This window comes from Pseudophryne corroboree, chromosome 1 (genome assembly GCF_028390025.1).
Source record: "Pseudophryne corroboree isolate aPseCor3 chromosome 1, aPseCor3.hap2, whole genome shotgun sequence".
Lineage (NCBI taxonomy): Eukaryota > Metazoa > Chordata > Amphibia > Anura > Myobatrachidae > Pseudophryne > Pseudophryne corroboree.
The window spans coordinates 523754177-523768021 of NC_086444.1; the positions used below are offsets into that span (position 1 = coordinate 523754177).

Here is a 13845-nt window from a genome sequence, read left to right on the forward strand (position 1 = left end):
GGCCTGCCTGCTCCTTCCCATCTATCTTGCCACCCTCTTCTGCTTTGGGGCTTCCCAAAGACCAGAGAGAATGAGAAATCCTCCATTATGTAAAGTGCACATGGAGGCTTTGGGATGTTCTATTGTAAATGGTGGTGCAGAGCCGCAGTGCAGTGCAGCAGGGTATCATGTATGGGAGGTGTAATCAGGGCTGTTTCTAGCCAATTTGGCTCCCAGTGCGAGATTTAAAAATGCACGCCCCCCCCCCCCCCTGACATAAAAAAATGCCCCCCTCACCCCACCCCCTGGCAAGGGGGCGAGGCCTTGGTAAAATGTCCGTGGCCTCGCTAAAATGGGTGTGGTCTCATCTGAAAAGACTACCTTACACCCCAGTTTTTGACCCTGCACCAACAGAACAAGGCCACCACAGGATAATAAAAAATTCTACCATATTAAGCCCCACACAGTAATGCCCCCTGCACCATATTATGCCACATACACTGCAATGCCCTTTATACATTATGCCCTACAGTAAAGCTTCTAATTACTTTAAATTACCTGCTTGTTGTCAAGGGTTTCACGCGCTGGGTGTCATGCTGGTTGCCAGGGGTTTCATGATCTGGGATCCATGCTGGTTGCCAGGGGTTTTGTGCTCTGGGATCCATGCTGGTTGCCAGGGGTTTCATGCTCTGGGACGGGTGTCATGATGGTTGCCAGGGCTGTGTAATTCCAATTGCCAGTGCTGTGTAAGCTCTGGCAGCTGGCATTATGCATTACACAGCCTTGGCTAGGGCTGTGTAGTTGTCTTTGGCGTGTTTACTGCGCTGCGTCCACCCGGTCGCCATCATCTCCCTCAGTCCGCCAGCCCGGCCGTCCATTTGTCAGTGTCCTCCTGGGCTCCCCCTCCTCCCCGTCATTAGTACAATCTTAAATTCCTTCTTCAGGGTAATTACAATCTAATACCAGAATTTATATTATTACCTTCAACTTGCTGGCTGTGACAACCTCTGTTTGCCTATAGAAGATGTATCTGATTCCCATTCACTAGATTGACTGTACTGTTTAGCAGTCGTTGGAATGCTGCCTGTATTCACGTGGTACATTACCATGTGTCATATTATAAACTCTTGGTGTGAGTTTTTTGGCACCTAGGCCCTCGTCTCACAAGTTTTTCCACTCTGCTAGGTGTTAAAACTATACAGGCAAAGTTTTATATTGTACTTAAAAATATCTGTAGACATTAGTTAAGCCATTCTTAATATCCCTACATCTGAAAGAGACCATTATAATTTAAGCATCCATTCCTTTAAAAAAATAACTGCTTCCAGGTACTCCTATGTCTTTCTAGGTGCCCAAAGCTGCTCATTTGCTGCTTGGTTGATTTTAAATAAGCATAAAAAATATAGATCACACCCTTCCAATTGATGGGACCCAGGTCACTCACAATACCTATACACAGAGGTTCCAATGAATCCTGCTACACATAGGGCCTAAATCAGAGTTGTACGCTAATACTAATGCAAGTAATGCTTCCACCCAGAAATGAAAAGAGCCGCCCACTGAAGCGATCATAAACCCATTCACAACTGCATACACATTCACAGCTTACACGCAACAATGGTGAACATCGACTGTCCGACTAGGTCTTTGGCTACACACACTGGCCGCGGCAGTAGTGACGCAAGCAACATGTTTCTCTGCGTACATGACCGCAGCTGAGGTCAGATACACGACCTGAAAATGGGCGTGACACGTCCGTGTTTTTGCTACCACTCCCTATTACCACCCCCAAACGGTCATTTCCTGTCAATACTGTAACTCTACAAAGAAATCCTCTCTGCTAGCAAAATCACAAAGCCACTTTTACACTTGCACAGTGCGATCGCAGCACATGCGCAGTATTCTGATAATCACTCATTTGCAAAAACATCAGCATCACATACAAGACTGAATTAGGCCCCCACATCTCTCTGCTAGATAGCTGCGCAGCCTGCCAAAATGTCAGTGTTTTTCAAATTTGTCATATTGTATATAACAAAGTGTGTTTTTTCATATGTCTGTGACAGAATACTGACTAATTTCACATGACAAACAGAACTGAAGACAAGAGAAGACCATCTATAATTTGCCTATGATTTGTAAGCTTAGGTGCTAGCGATTCTCAGATGCTGTTTTCCTGGGTGGAGATATACTAAGCCAATCAGCTCCTAGCTGCCATGTCACAGGCTGGGTATGAAAAATGACAGTTAGGAGTTGGCTGGGTGGTGCTTTATCACCATGATATATATCACTTTTCAAGGTTTAGTACATCTGGCCAAGCGCCTTCATTTGGTTATGTTGGCTCAGTACTGTAAGGGCATGTTCACGTATTGTGACTGAGTTAGACATGGACCCCATAATGTTACATTTCATTCTGCGAAATGGCTAAGCATTTCCATCCATCGGCACAGATGGCGTGACTACTATGCCCACGACGAGTCATGTGCGTAAGTATGCGTGCACACGCCACTGTGCTCATGGCTGCTGTAGGAGATGAGGCTGGATTCTGGGCAGGCTTCTCACTGCCTGCATCACCCACATGCGTCAACATCAATAGACAGCGGTGGTTGGGCAGCGCTATAAAATGAATTGGCCCACCCTGCCTTCTCCAGTCCCGGCAAAGATGATGTCACCTCACGTGTCTCCTGATGTGAGGAGGGGGGAGGGGAGCTGCGCTGTGAAAGAGAAGATTGTCCATGCAGACGCTGAAGACTGGGAGAGATATTTACAGACAAGAACGATTGATGTAAGAGGAAGTTAATATAGAAATCCATCTTATGCAACCAATCTCTGATGGAATGCAGAATTCCAGCGTGACTATATACTATAAGATTAGGCAGACTGACTCCTCCATTTACCCCAAAAAATAAAATTTTAATAAATTATGGTTTATAGACTACTGTGTGGCCAGCTGGACAGCTGTCACCATCAAGCTTTCATGATACTGGGCCTGCTTTATGTGGAGTCCTGCGGCTGTACTCACATCTTCACTATTGTTGCTCTGGCCCTGTCTACTGTCTATATCAGCACAGGATGCAGTTAAATTACCGGCTGACAGGATCCCGTCGTTCATGATATGACGCCGGAATCCCGACACCCGGTGAAAAGCCGGCGGTCGGAATCCCGACTGAAGCCCAAAATTCCCATTCAGGTGGTGGTCCACTCCACCACCCGAGGGGGAATATAATAGTGTGGCGAGTAAAGCTCGCCACCGGACTCAATGCATGGCGAGCGGACTCGCTGCCGGCATTCAGACTGTCGGGATTCCAACGTCGGTCTCCTGGCTGCCAGGTACTGTGATCTGCATAACTCTCTAGCTTTCATTTGACAACCATCACATGCAAAGGAGTTAGTGTAAATTGTAAAGCACCATGAAGCTGGCTGGCACTTTATAACTAAAATACAGGGTGATTCAAAAGTCACAGTACACCTATTTGTTTCAAAAACTGTGCAGGAAATGGGAAAACTGAATACTCCAGTAAGGTATGGGTGAGGTGGGCTATCTTTTAAGGCAGGGGTGGGGAACTTCCGGCCCGCGGGCCGTATAAGGCCCGCGAAGCCGTTTGGTCCGGCCCACCCGCTCCTCTCAGTGAGACACGCCGCCGCACAGTCCGGCGGCAGCGTGTCTCAGCTGTCACCACACGGAGGAGAGCGCGGCTATTGTCGGGTGGCAGCGGCGGCGGCGTGTAGGACTTGAAACCAGCCGCCAGTTCATGAGCCAATCAGAGCTCGCGGACCGGCAGCCAATCAGGAGCCGCGGCTGCCGGTCCGCGAGCTCTAATTGGCTCTCGAACCGGCGGCTGGTTTCAAGTCTTACACGCCGCCGCCCAACATAGCCGCGCTCTCCTCCGTGTACCCGCCGAAAGGAGCGGTAAGCGGGATGGGGAGGGGGCATCTGTATACCTGGCACTGTGGGGGCATCTGTATACCTGGCACTGTGAGGGGCATTTGTATACCTGGCACTGTGAGGGGCATCTGTATACCTGGCACTGTGAGGGGCATTTGTATACCTGGCACTGTGGGGACATCTGTATACCTGGCACTGAGGGGCATTTGTATACCTGGCACTGTGGGGGCATCTGTATACCTGGCACTGTGGGGACATCTGTATACCTGGCACTGTGGGGGCATCTGTATACCTGGCACTGTGAGGGGCATTTGTATACCTGGCACTGTGGGGGCATCTGTATACCTGGCACTGTGGGGACATCTGTATACCTGGCACTGTGAGGGGCATTTGTATACCTGGCACTGTGGGGGCATTTGTATACCTGGCACTGTGGGGGCATCTGTATACCTGGCACTGTGGGGGCATCTGTATACCTGGCACTGTGAGGGGCATTTGTATACCTGGCACTGTGGGGGCATTTGTATACCTGGCACTGTGGGGGCATCTGTATGCCTGGCACTGTGAGGGGCATTTGTATGCCTGGCACTGTGTGGGCATCTGTATACCTGGCACTGTGGGGGTATCTGTATACCTGGCACTGTGAGGGGCATTTGTATACCTGGCACTGTGGGAGCAATTGTGGATCTGGCACTGCACTATTGGGGGCGTATGTGTATCACGTCCTATTTTAACTGGCCACACCCATTTTTTTTGGCGCGCGCGGGGGCAGACTTGTATGGCCCCCGAAGGATTTTATAAATATCCAAATGGCCCTCGGTAGAAAAAAGGTTCTCCACCCCTGTTTTAGGGTATGTTCCAAACATGGGTGCCATCTTGAAATCTGCCATCTTGAATCTAAGTCAGTTTTTTTCAAATGGAAAAGGGGGTTGTGTAACATGTCAAGTAACATCAGAATTTGTTGAAAAGTTTATTGCAGCAAACAGATTTGAAATAGCAGTTATGGTTCAAAAGTAACAATACTTTTTTAGTTGAAATTACAGGCTGAACTGTTCTCCATAAAGGACAGTCATTTAATGTGTTCAACATGTTGTCCCTCTTGGTCAACACAAATTCGAAGGCGCTGGATCCAATCGTCATGCACTCGCAGAAGGATTCCGAAGAAATGTTGGCACATGCTTCTTCAATGCATTGCTGGAGATGATGTCTGTTTCTTATTTTCTCTGCATACACGAGTTGCTTTAAATGACCCAACAGATAAAAGTCAGGTGGTGTGAGGTTAGGTGAGCTGGGTGACCAAAACTATTGTTGAGGTTGTCTCGTCAGTAGCACTTTTTGGACGACCACTCCGTGATTTGTCAGCCACAGTCCCAGTTTCTCGGAATTTGGACATTAGGCAGCTGACAGTGTTATGTGAAGCTGGAGGTCTTTCTAGGTGCCAGTTGTTAAAATCTGCAGCTATGACACGGAAACTTCATTCTCCAGACATCAAAATGACCTCAATTCTCTCCTCTTTTGTAAAAGCCATCTTCAGTTAACTGCAACAAACAAAATGTTGTAACTTTTGAATCATAACTGCTATTTCAAATCTGTTTGCAGCAATAAACTTTTCAGCAAATTCTAATGTTGTTTGACATGTTACACGACCCCCTTTCCATCAGACAAAACTGACTTAGATTCAAGATTGCCGATTTCAAGATGGCGGCCAAGTTCGGTACATACCCTAAAAGATAGCCCACCTCACCCATACCTTACTGGAGTATTCAGTTTTCCCATTTCCTGTACAGTTTTTGAAACAAAAGGGTGTACAGCGACTTTTGAATCACCCTGTATAATAATGATAGTGTAAGCAACCAAGGCCCTCATTCCGAGTTGTTCGCTCGCAAGCTGCTTTTAGCAGCATTGCACACGCTAAGCCGCCGCCTACTGGGAGTGAATCTTAGCTTAGCAAAATTGCGAACGAAAGATTCTCAAAATTGCGAATAGACAGTTCTTAACAGTTTCTGAGTAGCTCGAGACTTACTCTGCCACTGCGATCAGTTCAGTCAGTTTCGTTCCTGGTTTGACGTCACAAACACACCCAGCGTTCGCCCAGACACTCCTCCGTTTCTTCAGACACTCCCGCGTTTTTCCCAGAAACGGCAGCGTTTTTTTGCACACACCCATAAAACGGCCAGTTTCCGCCCAGAAACACCCACTTCCTGTCAATCACACTACGATCACCAGAACGAAGAAAAAAACTCGTAATGTCGTGAGTAAAATACCTAACTTAATAGCAAATTTACTTGGCGCAGTCGCACTGCGGACATTGCGCATGCGCATTAGCGACTAATCGCTCCGTTGCGAAAAAAAAATAACGAGCGATCAACTCGGAATGACCACCCATATGCTAAATGGGGTTCGGTACAGATAGTGGACACTATCTATCTCAACAGTGAGTATGTCAACTCTACAATGCCACCTTCGGGAACCTGACATGGGTGTAATGCTACTTAGGGGGATATCCAATTTGGCCCGAAGAGACATCAGGAGTAAAAACCCCCGATGTTTCTTCGGGTGCTGCGGTCGGGCTATTTAATTTGTTTGGCCAGTAACAAGTCTTCTTACACCCGAAAACACACAGGTTCAGTGAAACCTGTGTGTTTTCGGGTGAAATAGCCCCGTTTTCGGTTGAAAACGGGGATGTTATCGGGCATTTTGCTTCGCCTGCCGGAGGCACGCGCCGGCTTATCGGGGCCAATTAAATAGCCCCCGCCGGCCGATACTTATCACCCGGCACCCCGGGCCAAGTTGAATACCCCAGTTAGAGTATTTTTCCGATGCAGATGTTACAACTTTAAACATGCCACCTACCAGTATATTTAAAGTTACGAAACCCACACAGGGAAAATGCTGTAAGCAGCATTTCACCCTAACCTTGATCCATGCATCAGCATCTAGAGGCTGACATACTCACTGGTGACATAGTGTAGACATCCTGACAGCATACCGCTGAATGCACTGCCATTTCTTATGGGCCCTACACACTGGCCGATTACACCGAAAGATATGAACGATCCCATTCATTAATGAACAAGATATCGTTCATATTTTTCAGTGTGTAGGCACCAACGTTGAACGATGCGCTGCCCCGCACTCCTTCATCGTTGGTGCCGGCTCGTTTAAACATGCAAGCCAATATGGACAATCACGTCCATATTATCATGCAGGGCTAGGGTTGCCACCTCTCCCTGATTTCCTGGATTCTCCAGGATTTGGTGGCAACCCTCAAGGAGGCTTTTTCTTTCACCCGGATCCTGGATTCTCCAGGAATAAGAGGACCCTGGGTTCACCAGCAGTGCTCCTTGGCAGCCGAGGAACTCAGTGAACTACAGTGACTGTCTCGCAAGATGATGACATCAAATCTCGCGAGACTGTGTTCAGCCCAGATTGAGCCGAAGCTGCCATGACGCTGCCATCGGCAGTTCTTCCTCAGCATTTCCCTGGGCTGTGCCTGCGGACCGCAGACTGAGCCAAAGCTGCCATGACGCTACCATCGGCATGACTTCCTCATTGTTTCCCTGGGCTGTGCCTGTGGACCGCAGACTGAGCCGAAGCTGCCATGACGCTGCCATCAGCAGCTTTTCCTCAGCGTTTCCCGGGCTGCGGTGGTGAAGTAACGCTGGCTTGGCTCATGTGAGAAGAGCAATGAGAGCTGACAGGCATGTCACACATATATTTTTAATATAATGAGAATGCATGAAACAAATAGAGGCTCAAGTTATATATAGAAATATGTATATTTTTTAATGACTAACAGACACCTTTTAGTAGTACATTTGTTTATTTAACCTGTTGAAGCTTGATATTGATTAGGTTGTGTGCAACACTTACACTTCCATGGTTCTTCCCTCTTTCACACTTCCATGGTTCTTCCCTCTTTCACACTTCCATGGTTCTTCCCTCTTTCACACTTCCATGGTTCTTCCCTCTTTCACACTTCCATGGTTCTTCCCTCTTTCACACAATCTAGTTTTAAGGCCCCAAATGCCTGTAATTTATCCAGGTGGTGATTATTATATTCCCATTTATATAGATACACTATTTCATTTAGATAGTTTGTACGTAAAATATTTTTTAAATATGGTACATCATTTTATTTACGCGTACACTGCTTGGTGCCACGGAGGAGTGGGGGGGGGGATGTTTGGAATTGGGGGGGGGGGGGTGGATCTCCAGGAATCGATGATGCATGAGGTGGCAACCCTATGCAGGGCTATGGGGCCGGGTGATGGGGTGGAGTGAAGAAACTTCACTCGCCCTGCCGGGATGTCCGTCGGCCGTATAGGCCGGCGGGTACCTCGGCCGGCAGTCGGCCAGTGTGTAGGGGTTATTACTGTTGCAACTTGCTAGGCACAGGATATGTTTCAAGAACTTGCTCATGTTAAGATAGCTTGGCATCTGTGTAGAGAAATTGAAGCTATGGAAGTGGAGTTGTTTCCATAAATGGTCTTTTTCTAGATGTACTGTATATTTGAAAATATTTAATATAGCTGGGGACTGTATAACTAGAGGTTATAGTAAATTGACATCACATTGTCTCCTAGGCACATATGTTTTTGCTATTTTGGGGGTGGTGGGGGGTTTGGGGGGGTGGCAGACTCTCCGTATTCATAATAATGTTTCGTAGTTTTGTTTACACAACTGCTGTAGTAAATTATTTGAAAGAAAATTAATGTAAGAGACAGTTGAAAACTACAGTTCTGTTCTCCTTTCTGCTAGAGAAAGCTTGATTACATTATATACAGTAGCATAATTGAAAAAAAAAAAAACAGACCAGTTGAGTAATGTGGGAATCTTTTTCCTTTTTTAGGTATTGGACTTGGAGTTCTGGTACGGGAATATGGAAAACTTTCTAACTTGGATAAAATATATTTTGCTTTTCCTGGAGACATTCTGATGCGAATGTTAAAACTCATCATTTTGCCGTTGATTGTTTCCAGCATGATCACAGGTACTCTTTTGTTCAGCTTTTTCTTTTTTTTTTAATTTAGACTATAAGCTGTTCTAGTAAATGGCCAAATGTTACATAGTTATCAACATGTTATACTTCTTTAAAGTGACTCTTTTACCTGTTCAGCCCAAGCACTAGGTAGATCGTCACCCTGTCATGAAACTATATATTTTTTTCCGATTTTACATACTCAATACATACTCATTACGCAGTCAAGACATACAAACTTCAGAGCTCAGAGGATAAGACAGGCTTGACAAGAACTGCATCTAACAAGCAGAAAAAGAGGAATTGTGCTGTAGTCAATATTGAAAACAGGGACATTTCCAGGGGCAAATCTTTAAGTCCTGGAACAGTACCTCACACGAGGTTGTGTCTTAAATTAAGAGAGCTGGGGCTTGGTGACAGCATTTGTACTTGGGTCAAAAATTGGTTGGAAAATAGAAAACAGTGAGTGGTTGTCAATGGAACATTTTCGAGTTGGACTAAAGTATTAAGTGGTCTACCTCAAGTGTCTGTACTAGGCCCATTGCTGGTTAATATATTTATAAATGATATAAGAAATGGTATTGATAGTAAAGTATCAATTTTTGCGGATGATACTAAACTGTGTAGGATAGTTAGATCAGATCAGTACATTGGGGGGTCATTCCGAGTTGTTCGCTCGCTAGCAGATTTTAGCAGCATTGCACACGCTAGGCCGCCGCCCTCTGGGAGTGTATCTTAGCTTAGCAGAATTACGAACGAAAGATTAGCAGAATTGCGAATAGAAAATTCTTAGCAGTTTCTGAGTAGCTCGAGACTTACTCCTACACTGCGATCAGCTCAGCCCGTTTCGTTCCTGGTTTGATGTCACAAACACGCCCTGCGTTTTGCCAGCCACTCCCCCGTTTCTCCCGACACCCCCGCATTTTATCCTGGCACGCCTGCGTTTTTCCGCACACTCCCAGAAAACAGTCAGTTTCCGTCCAGAAACACACACTTCCTGTCAATCACACTCCGATCACTTCAACAATGGAAATTCTTTGTTCGGACGTGAGTAAATCTACTAAGTTTTGAGCTAAAATACTTAGTGCATGCGCACTGCGTACCATGCGCATGCACATTTTCGCCTTAATCGCTCCATTGCGAAAATCATCAACGAGCGAACAACTCGGAATGACCCCCATTGACTCTCTTCAGAACGATTTACCTAAACTGGGGGTTGGGCAACAAAGTGGAATATGAGGTTCAATATAGAGAAGTGTAAAGTTATGAATTTCGGGATCAAAAACAAACAGGCAATCTATACATTGAATGGGGTAATTCTCAGAAAATCATTATTGGAGAAAGATTTGGGGCTGATCATTGACAATAGACTTAGCAGTAGTTCGCAATGTCGAGATGCTTCAGTAAAGGACAATAAGGTATTAGCATGCATAAAACGGGGAATAGAGACCAGGGATAAAAGTGTAATCCTGCCACTGTATAAAGCGTTGGTACGGCCCCATCTAGAATACTGTGTACAATTTTGGGCTCCGCACTATAAAAAAGACATAGTTGAACTAGAAAGGGTTCAGAAAAGAGCTACAAAATTAGTTAAGGGCCTAGTGCGAGCCATTGGTTTATGAGGAAAGACAACTTAGGCTGGATATGTTTACGCTGGAAAAAAGGTGCATAAGAGGGGACATGATTAATATCTTCAAATATATCAAGGGGCAATATAAGGAACTTTCAGGTGATTTACTTATTAAGAGCTCTGTACACAAGACACGTAGTCATCCCCTTAGGTTGTGAACATGTTGACAGTTTGCACAATGTTGACATTCTGGTGACGCGGTTACTGTCAGCCTTCTGACCAGATACTGTAGTCTTCAGGTGTTTACCTCAAATAATAAAAATAGGACTAAGAAATTGGTCTCTTGTAAATGGAAAATCTGGCCAGCATAATGGTCCCATTCGGAACAGTTATTAGCCAGCCTGGAAGAAGTTGGTGACCCATTTAATTGAACTGGTAATTTATTACATAACTATCCATTTTTAATGACCGCACATAATGAAGTGACCAGACTGAAGTTTCAGGTTACAAAATTCCAATTGTGTTTGTGGAACACTAGATCCATACTATAAAATGGTACCATGCAGAGCACCACCCTTTTTATTGGTGACTCATGTATTTTAATATTCAATTTCACATTTATCATTTACTAACCTCCCTGGAGACATGCAGGACAATACAATTTGATTTGCTGCTTGACATATATAGCGCTAAACCTGGATTTATTTATGTATGTCTCTTGTAGTGATGTGCACCGGACATTTTTCGGGTTTTGTGTTTTGGTTTTGGATTCGGTTCCGCGGCCGTGTTTTGGATTCGGACGCGTTTTGGCAAAATCTCACCGAAAAATTTTTGTCGGATTCGGGTGTGTTTTGGATTCGGGTGTTTTTTTCAAAAAACCCTAAAAAACTCCTTAAATCATAGAATTTGGGGGTCATTTTGATCCCATAGTATTATTAACCTCAATAACCATAATTTCCACTCATTTCCAGTCTATTCTGAACACCTCACACCTCACAATATTATTTTTAGTCCTAAAATTTGCACCGAGGTCGCTGTGTGACTAAGCTAAGCGACACAAGTGGCCGACACAAACACCTGGCCCATCTAGGAGTGGCACTGCAGTGTCAGACAGGATGGCACTTCAAAAAAATTGTCCCCAAACAGCACATGATGCAAAGAAAAAAAGAGGCGCAATGAGGTCGCTGTGTGACTAAGCTAAGCGACACAAGTGGCCGACACAAACACCTGGCCCATCTAGGAGTGGCACTGCAGTGTCAGACAGGATGGCACTTCAAAAAAATTGTCCCCAAACAGCACATGATGCAAAGAAAAAAAGAGGCGCACCAAGGTCGCTGTGTGACTAAGCTAAGCGACACAGGTGGCCGACACAAACACCTGGCCCATCTAGGAGTGGCACTGCAGTGTCAGACAGGATGGCACTTCAAAAAAATAGTCCCCAAACAGCACATGATGCAAAGAAAAAAAGAGGCGCACCAAGGTCGCTGTGTGACTAAGCTAAGCGACACAAGTGGCCGACACAAACACCTGGCCCATCTAGGAGTGGCACTGCAGTGTCAGACAGGATGGCACTTCAAAAAAATTGGCCCCAAACAGCACATGATGCAAAGAAAAATGAAAGAAAAAAGAGGTGCAAGATGGAATTGTCCTTGGGCCCTCCCACCCACCCTTATGTTGTATAAACAGGACATGCACACTTTAACGAACCCATCATTTCAGCGACAGGGTCTGTCACATGACTGTGACTGAAATGACTGGTTGGTTTGGGCCCCCACCAAAAAAGAAGCAATCAATCTCTCCTTGCACAAACTGGCTCTACAGAGGCAAGATGTCCTCCTCATCATCATCCTCCGATTCCTCACCCCTTTCACTGTGTACATCCCCCTCCTCACAGATTATTAATGCGTCCCCACTGGAATCCACCATCTCAGGTCCCTGTGTACTTTCAGGAGGCAATTGCTGGTGAATGTCTCCACGCAGGAATTGATTATAATTCATTTTGATGAACATCATCTTCTCCACATTTTCTGGAAGTAACCTCGTACGCCGATTGCTGACAAGGTGAGCGGCTGCACTAAACACTTTTTCGGAGTACACACTGGAGGGAGGGCAACTTAGGTAGAATAAAGCCAGTTTGTGCAAGGGCCTCCAAATTGCCTCTTTTTCCTGCCAGTATACGTACGGACTGTCTGACGTGCCTACTTGGATGCGGTCACTCATATAATCCTCCACCATTCTTTCAATGGTGAGAGAATCATATGCAGTGACAGTAGACGACATGTCACTAATCGTTGGCAGGTCCTTCAGTCTGGACCAGATGTCAGCACTCGCTCCAGACTGCCCTGCATCACCGCCAGCGGGTGGGCTCGGAATTCTTAGCCTTTTCCTCGCACCCCCAGTTGCGGGAGAATGTGAAGGAGGATCTGTTGACGGGTCACGTTCCGCTTGACTTGACAATTTTCTCACCAGCAGGTCTTTGAACCTCAGCAGACTTGTGTCTGCTGGAAAGAGAGATACAACGTAGGTTTTAAATCTAGGATCGAGCACGGTGGCCAAAATGTAGTGCTCTGATTTCAACAGATTGACCACCCGTGAATCCTGGTTAAGCGAATTAAGGGCTACATCCACAAGTCCCACATGCCTAGCGGAATCGCTCTGTTTTAGCTCCTCCGTCAATGTCTCCAGCTTCTTCTGCAAAAGCTTGATGAGGGGAATGACCTGACTCCGGCTGGCAGTGTCTGAACTGACTTCACGTGTGGCAAGTTCAAAGGGTTGCAGAACCTTGCACAACGTTGAAATCATTCTCTACTGCGCTTGAGTCAGGTGCATTCCCCCTCCTTTGCCTATATCGTGGCCAGATGTATAGGCTTGAATGGCCTTTTGCTGCTCCTCCATCCTCTGAAGCATATAGAGGGTTGAATTCCACCTCGTTACCACCTCTTGCTTCAGATGATGGCAGGGCAGGTTCAGGATTGTTTGGTGGTGCTCCAGTCTTCTGTATGCGGTGGCTGAATGCCGAAAGTTGCCCGCAATTCTTCGGGCCACCGACAGCATCTCTTGCACGCCCCTGTCGTTTTTTAAATAATTCTACACCACCAAATTCAATGTATGTGCAAAACATGGGACGTGCTGGAATTTGCCCAGATGTAATGCACGCACAATATTGCTGGCGTTGTCCGATGTCACAAATCCCCAGGAGAGTCCAATTGGGGTAAGCCATTCTGCGATGATGTTCCTCAGTTTTCGTAAGAGGTTGTCAGCTGTGTGCCTTTTATGGAAAGCGGTGATACAAAGCGTAGCCTGCCTAGGAACGAGTTGGCGTTTGCGAGATGTGGCTACTGGTGCCGCCGCTGCTGTTCTTGCTGCAGGAGGCAATACATCTACCCAGTGGGCTGTCACAGTCATATAGTCCAGAGTCTGCCCTGCTCC

General features: G+C 46.1%; 1 protein-coding gene across 1 annotated transcript in view; it reads left to right on the forward strand.

Moving 5' to 3' along the window:
• The window catches only part of SLC1A1 (solute carrier family 1 member 1), a 125544-nt gene that overhangs the window by 60492 nt on the left and 51207 nt on the right, over positions 1-13845 (forward strand). Inside the window, exon 3 of the mRNA XM_063913973.1 lies at positions 8718-8858. Coding sequence (XP_063770043.1) covers positions 8718-8858 — 141 coding nt within the window. The remainder of the gene's footprint in view (positions 1-8717; positions 8859-13845) is intronic.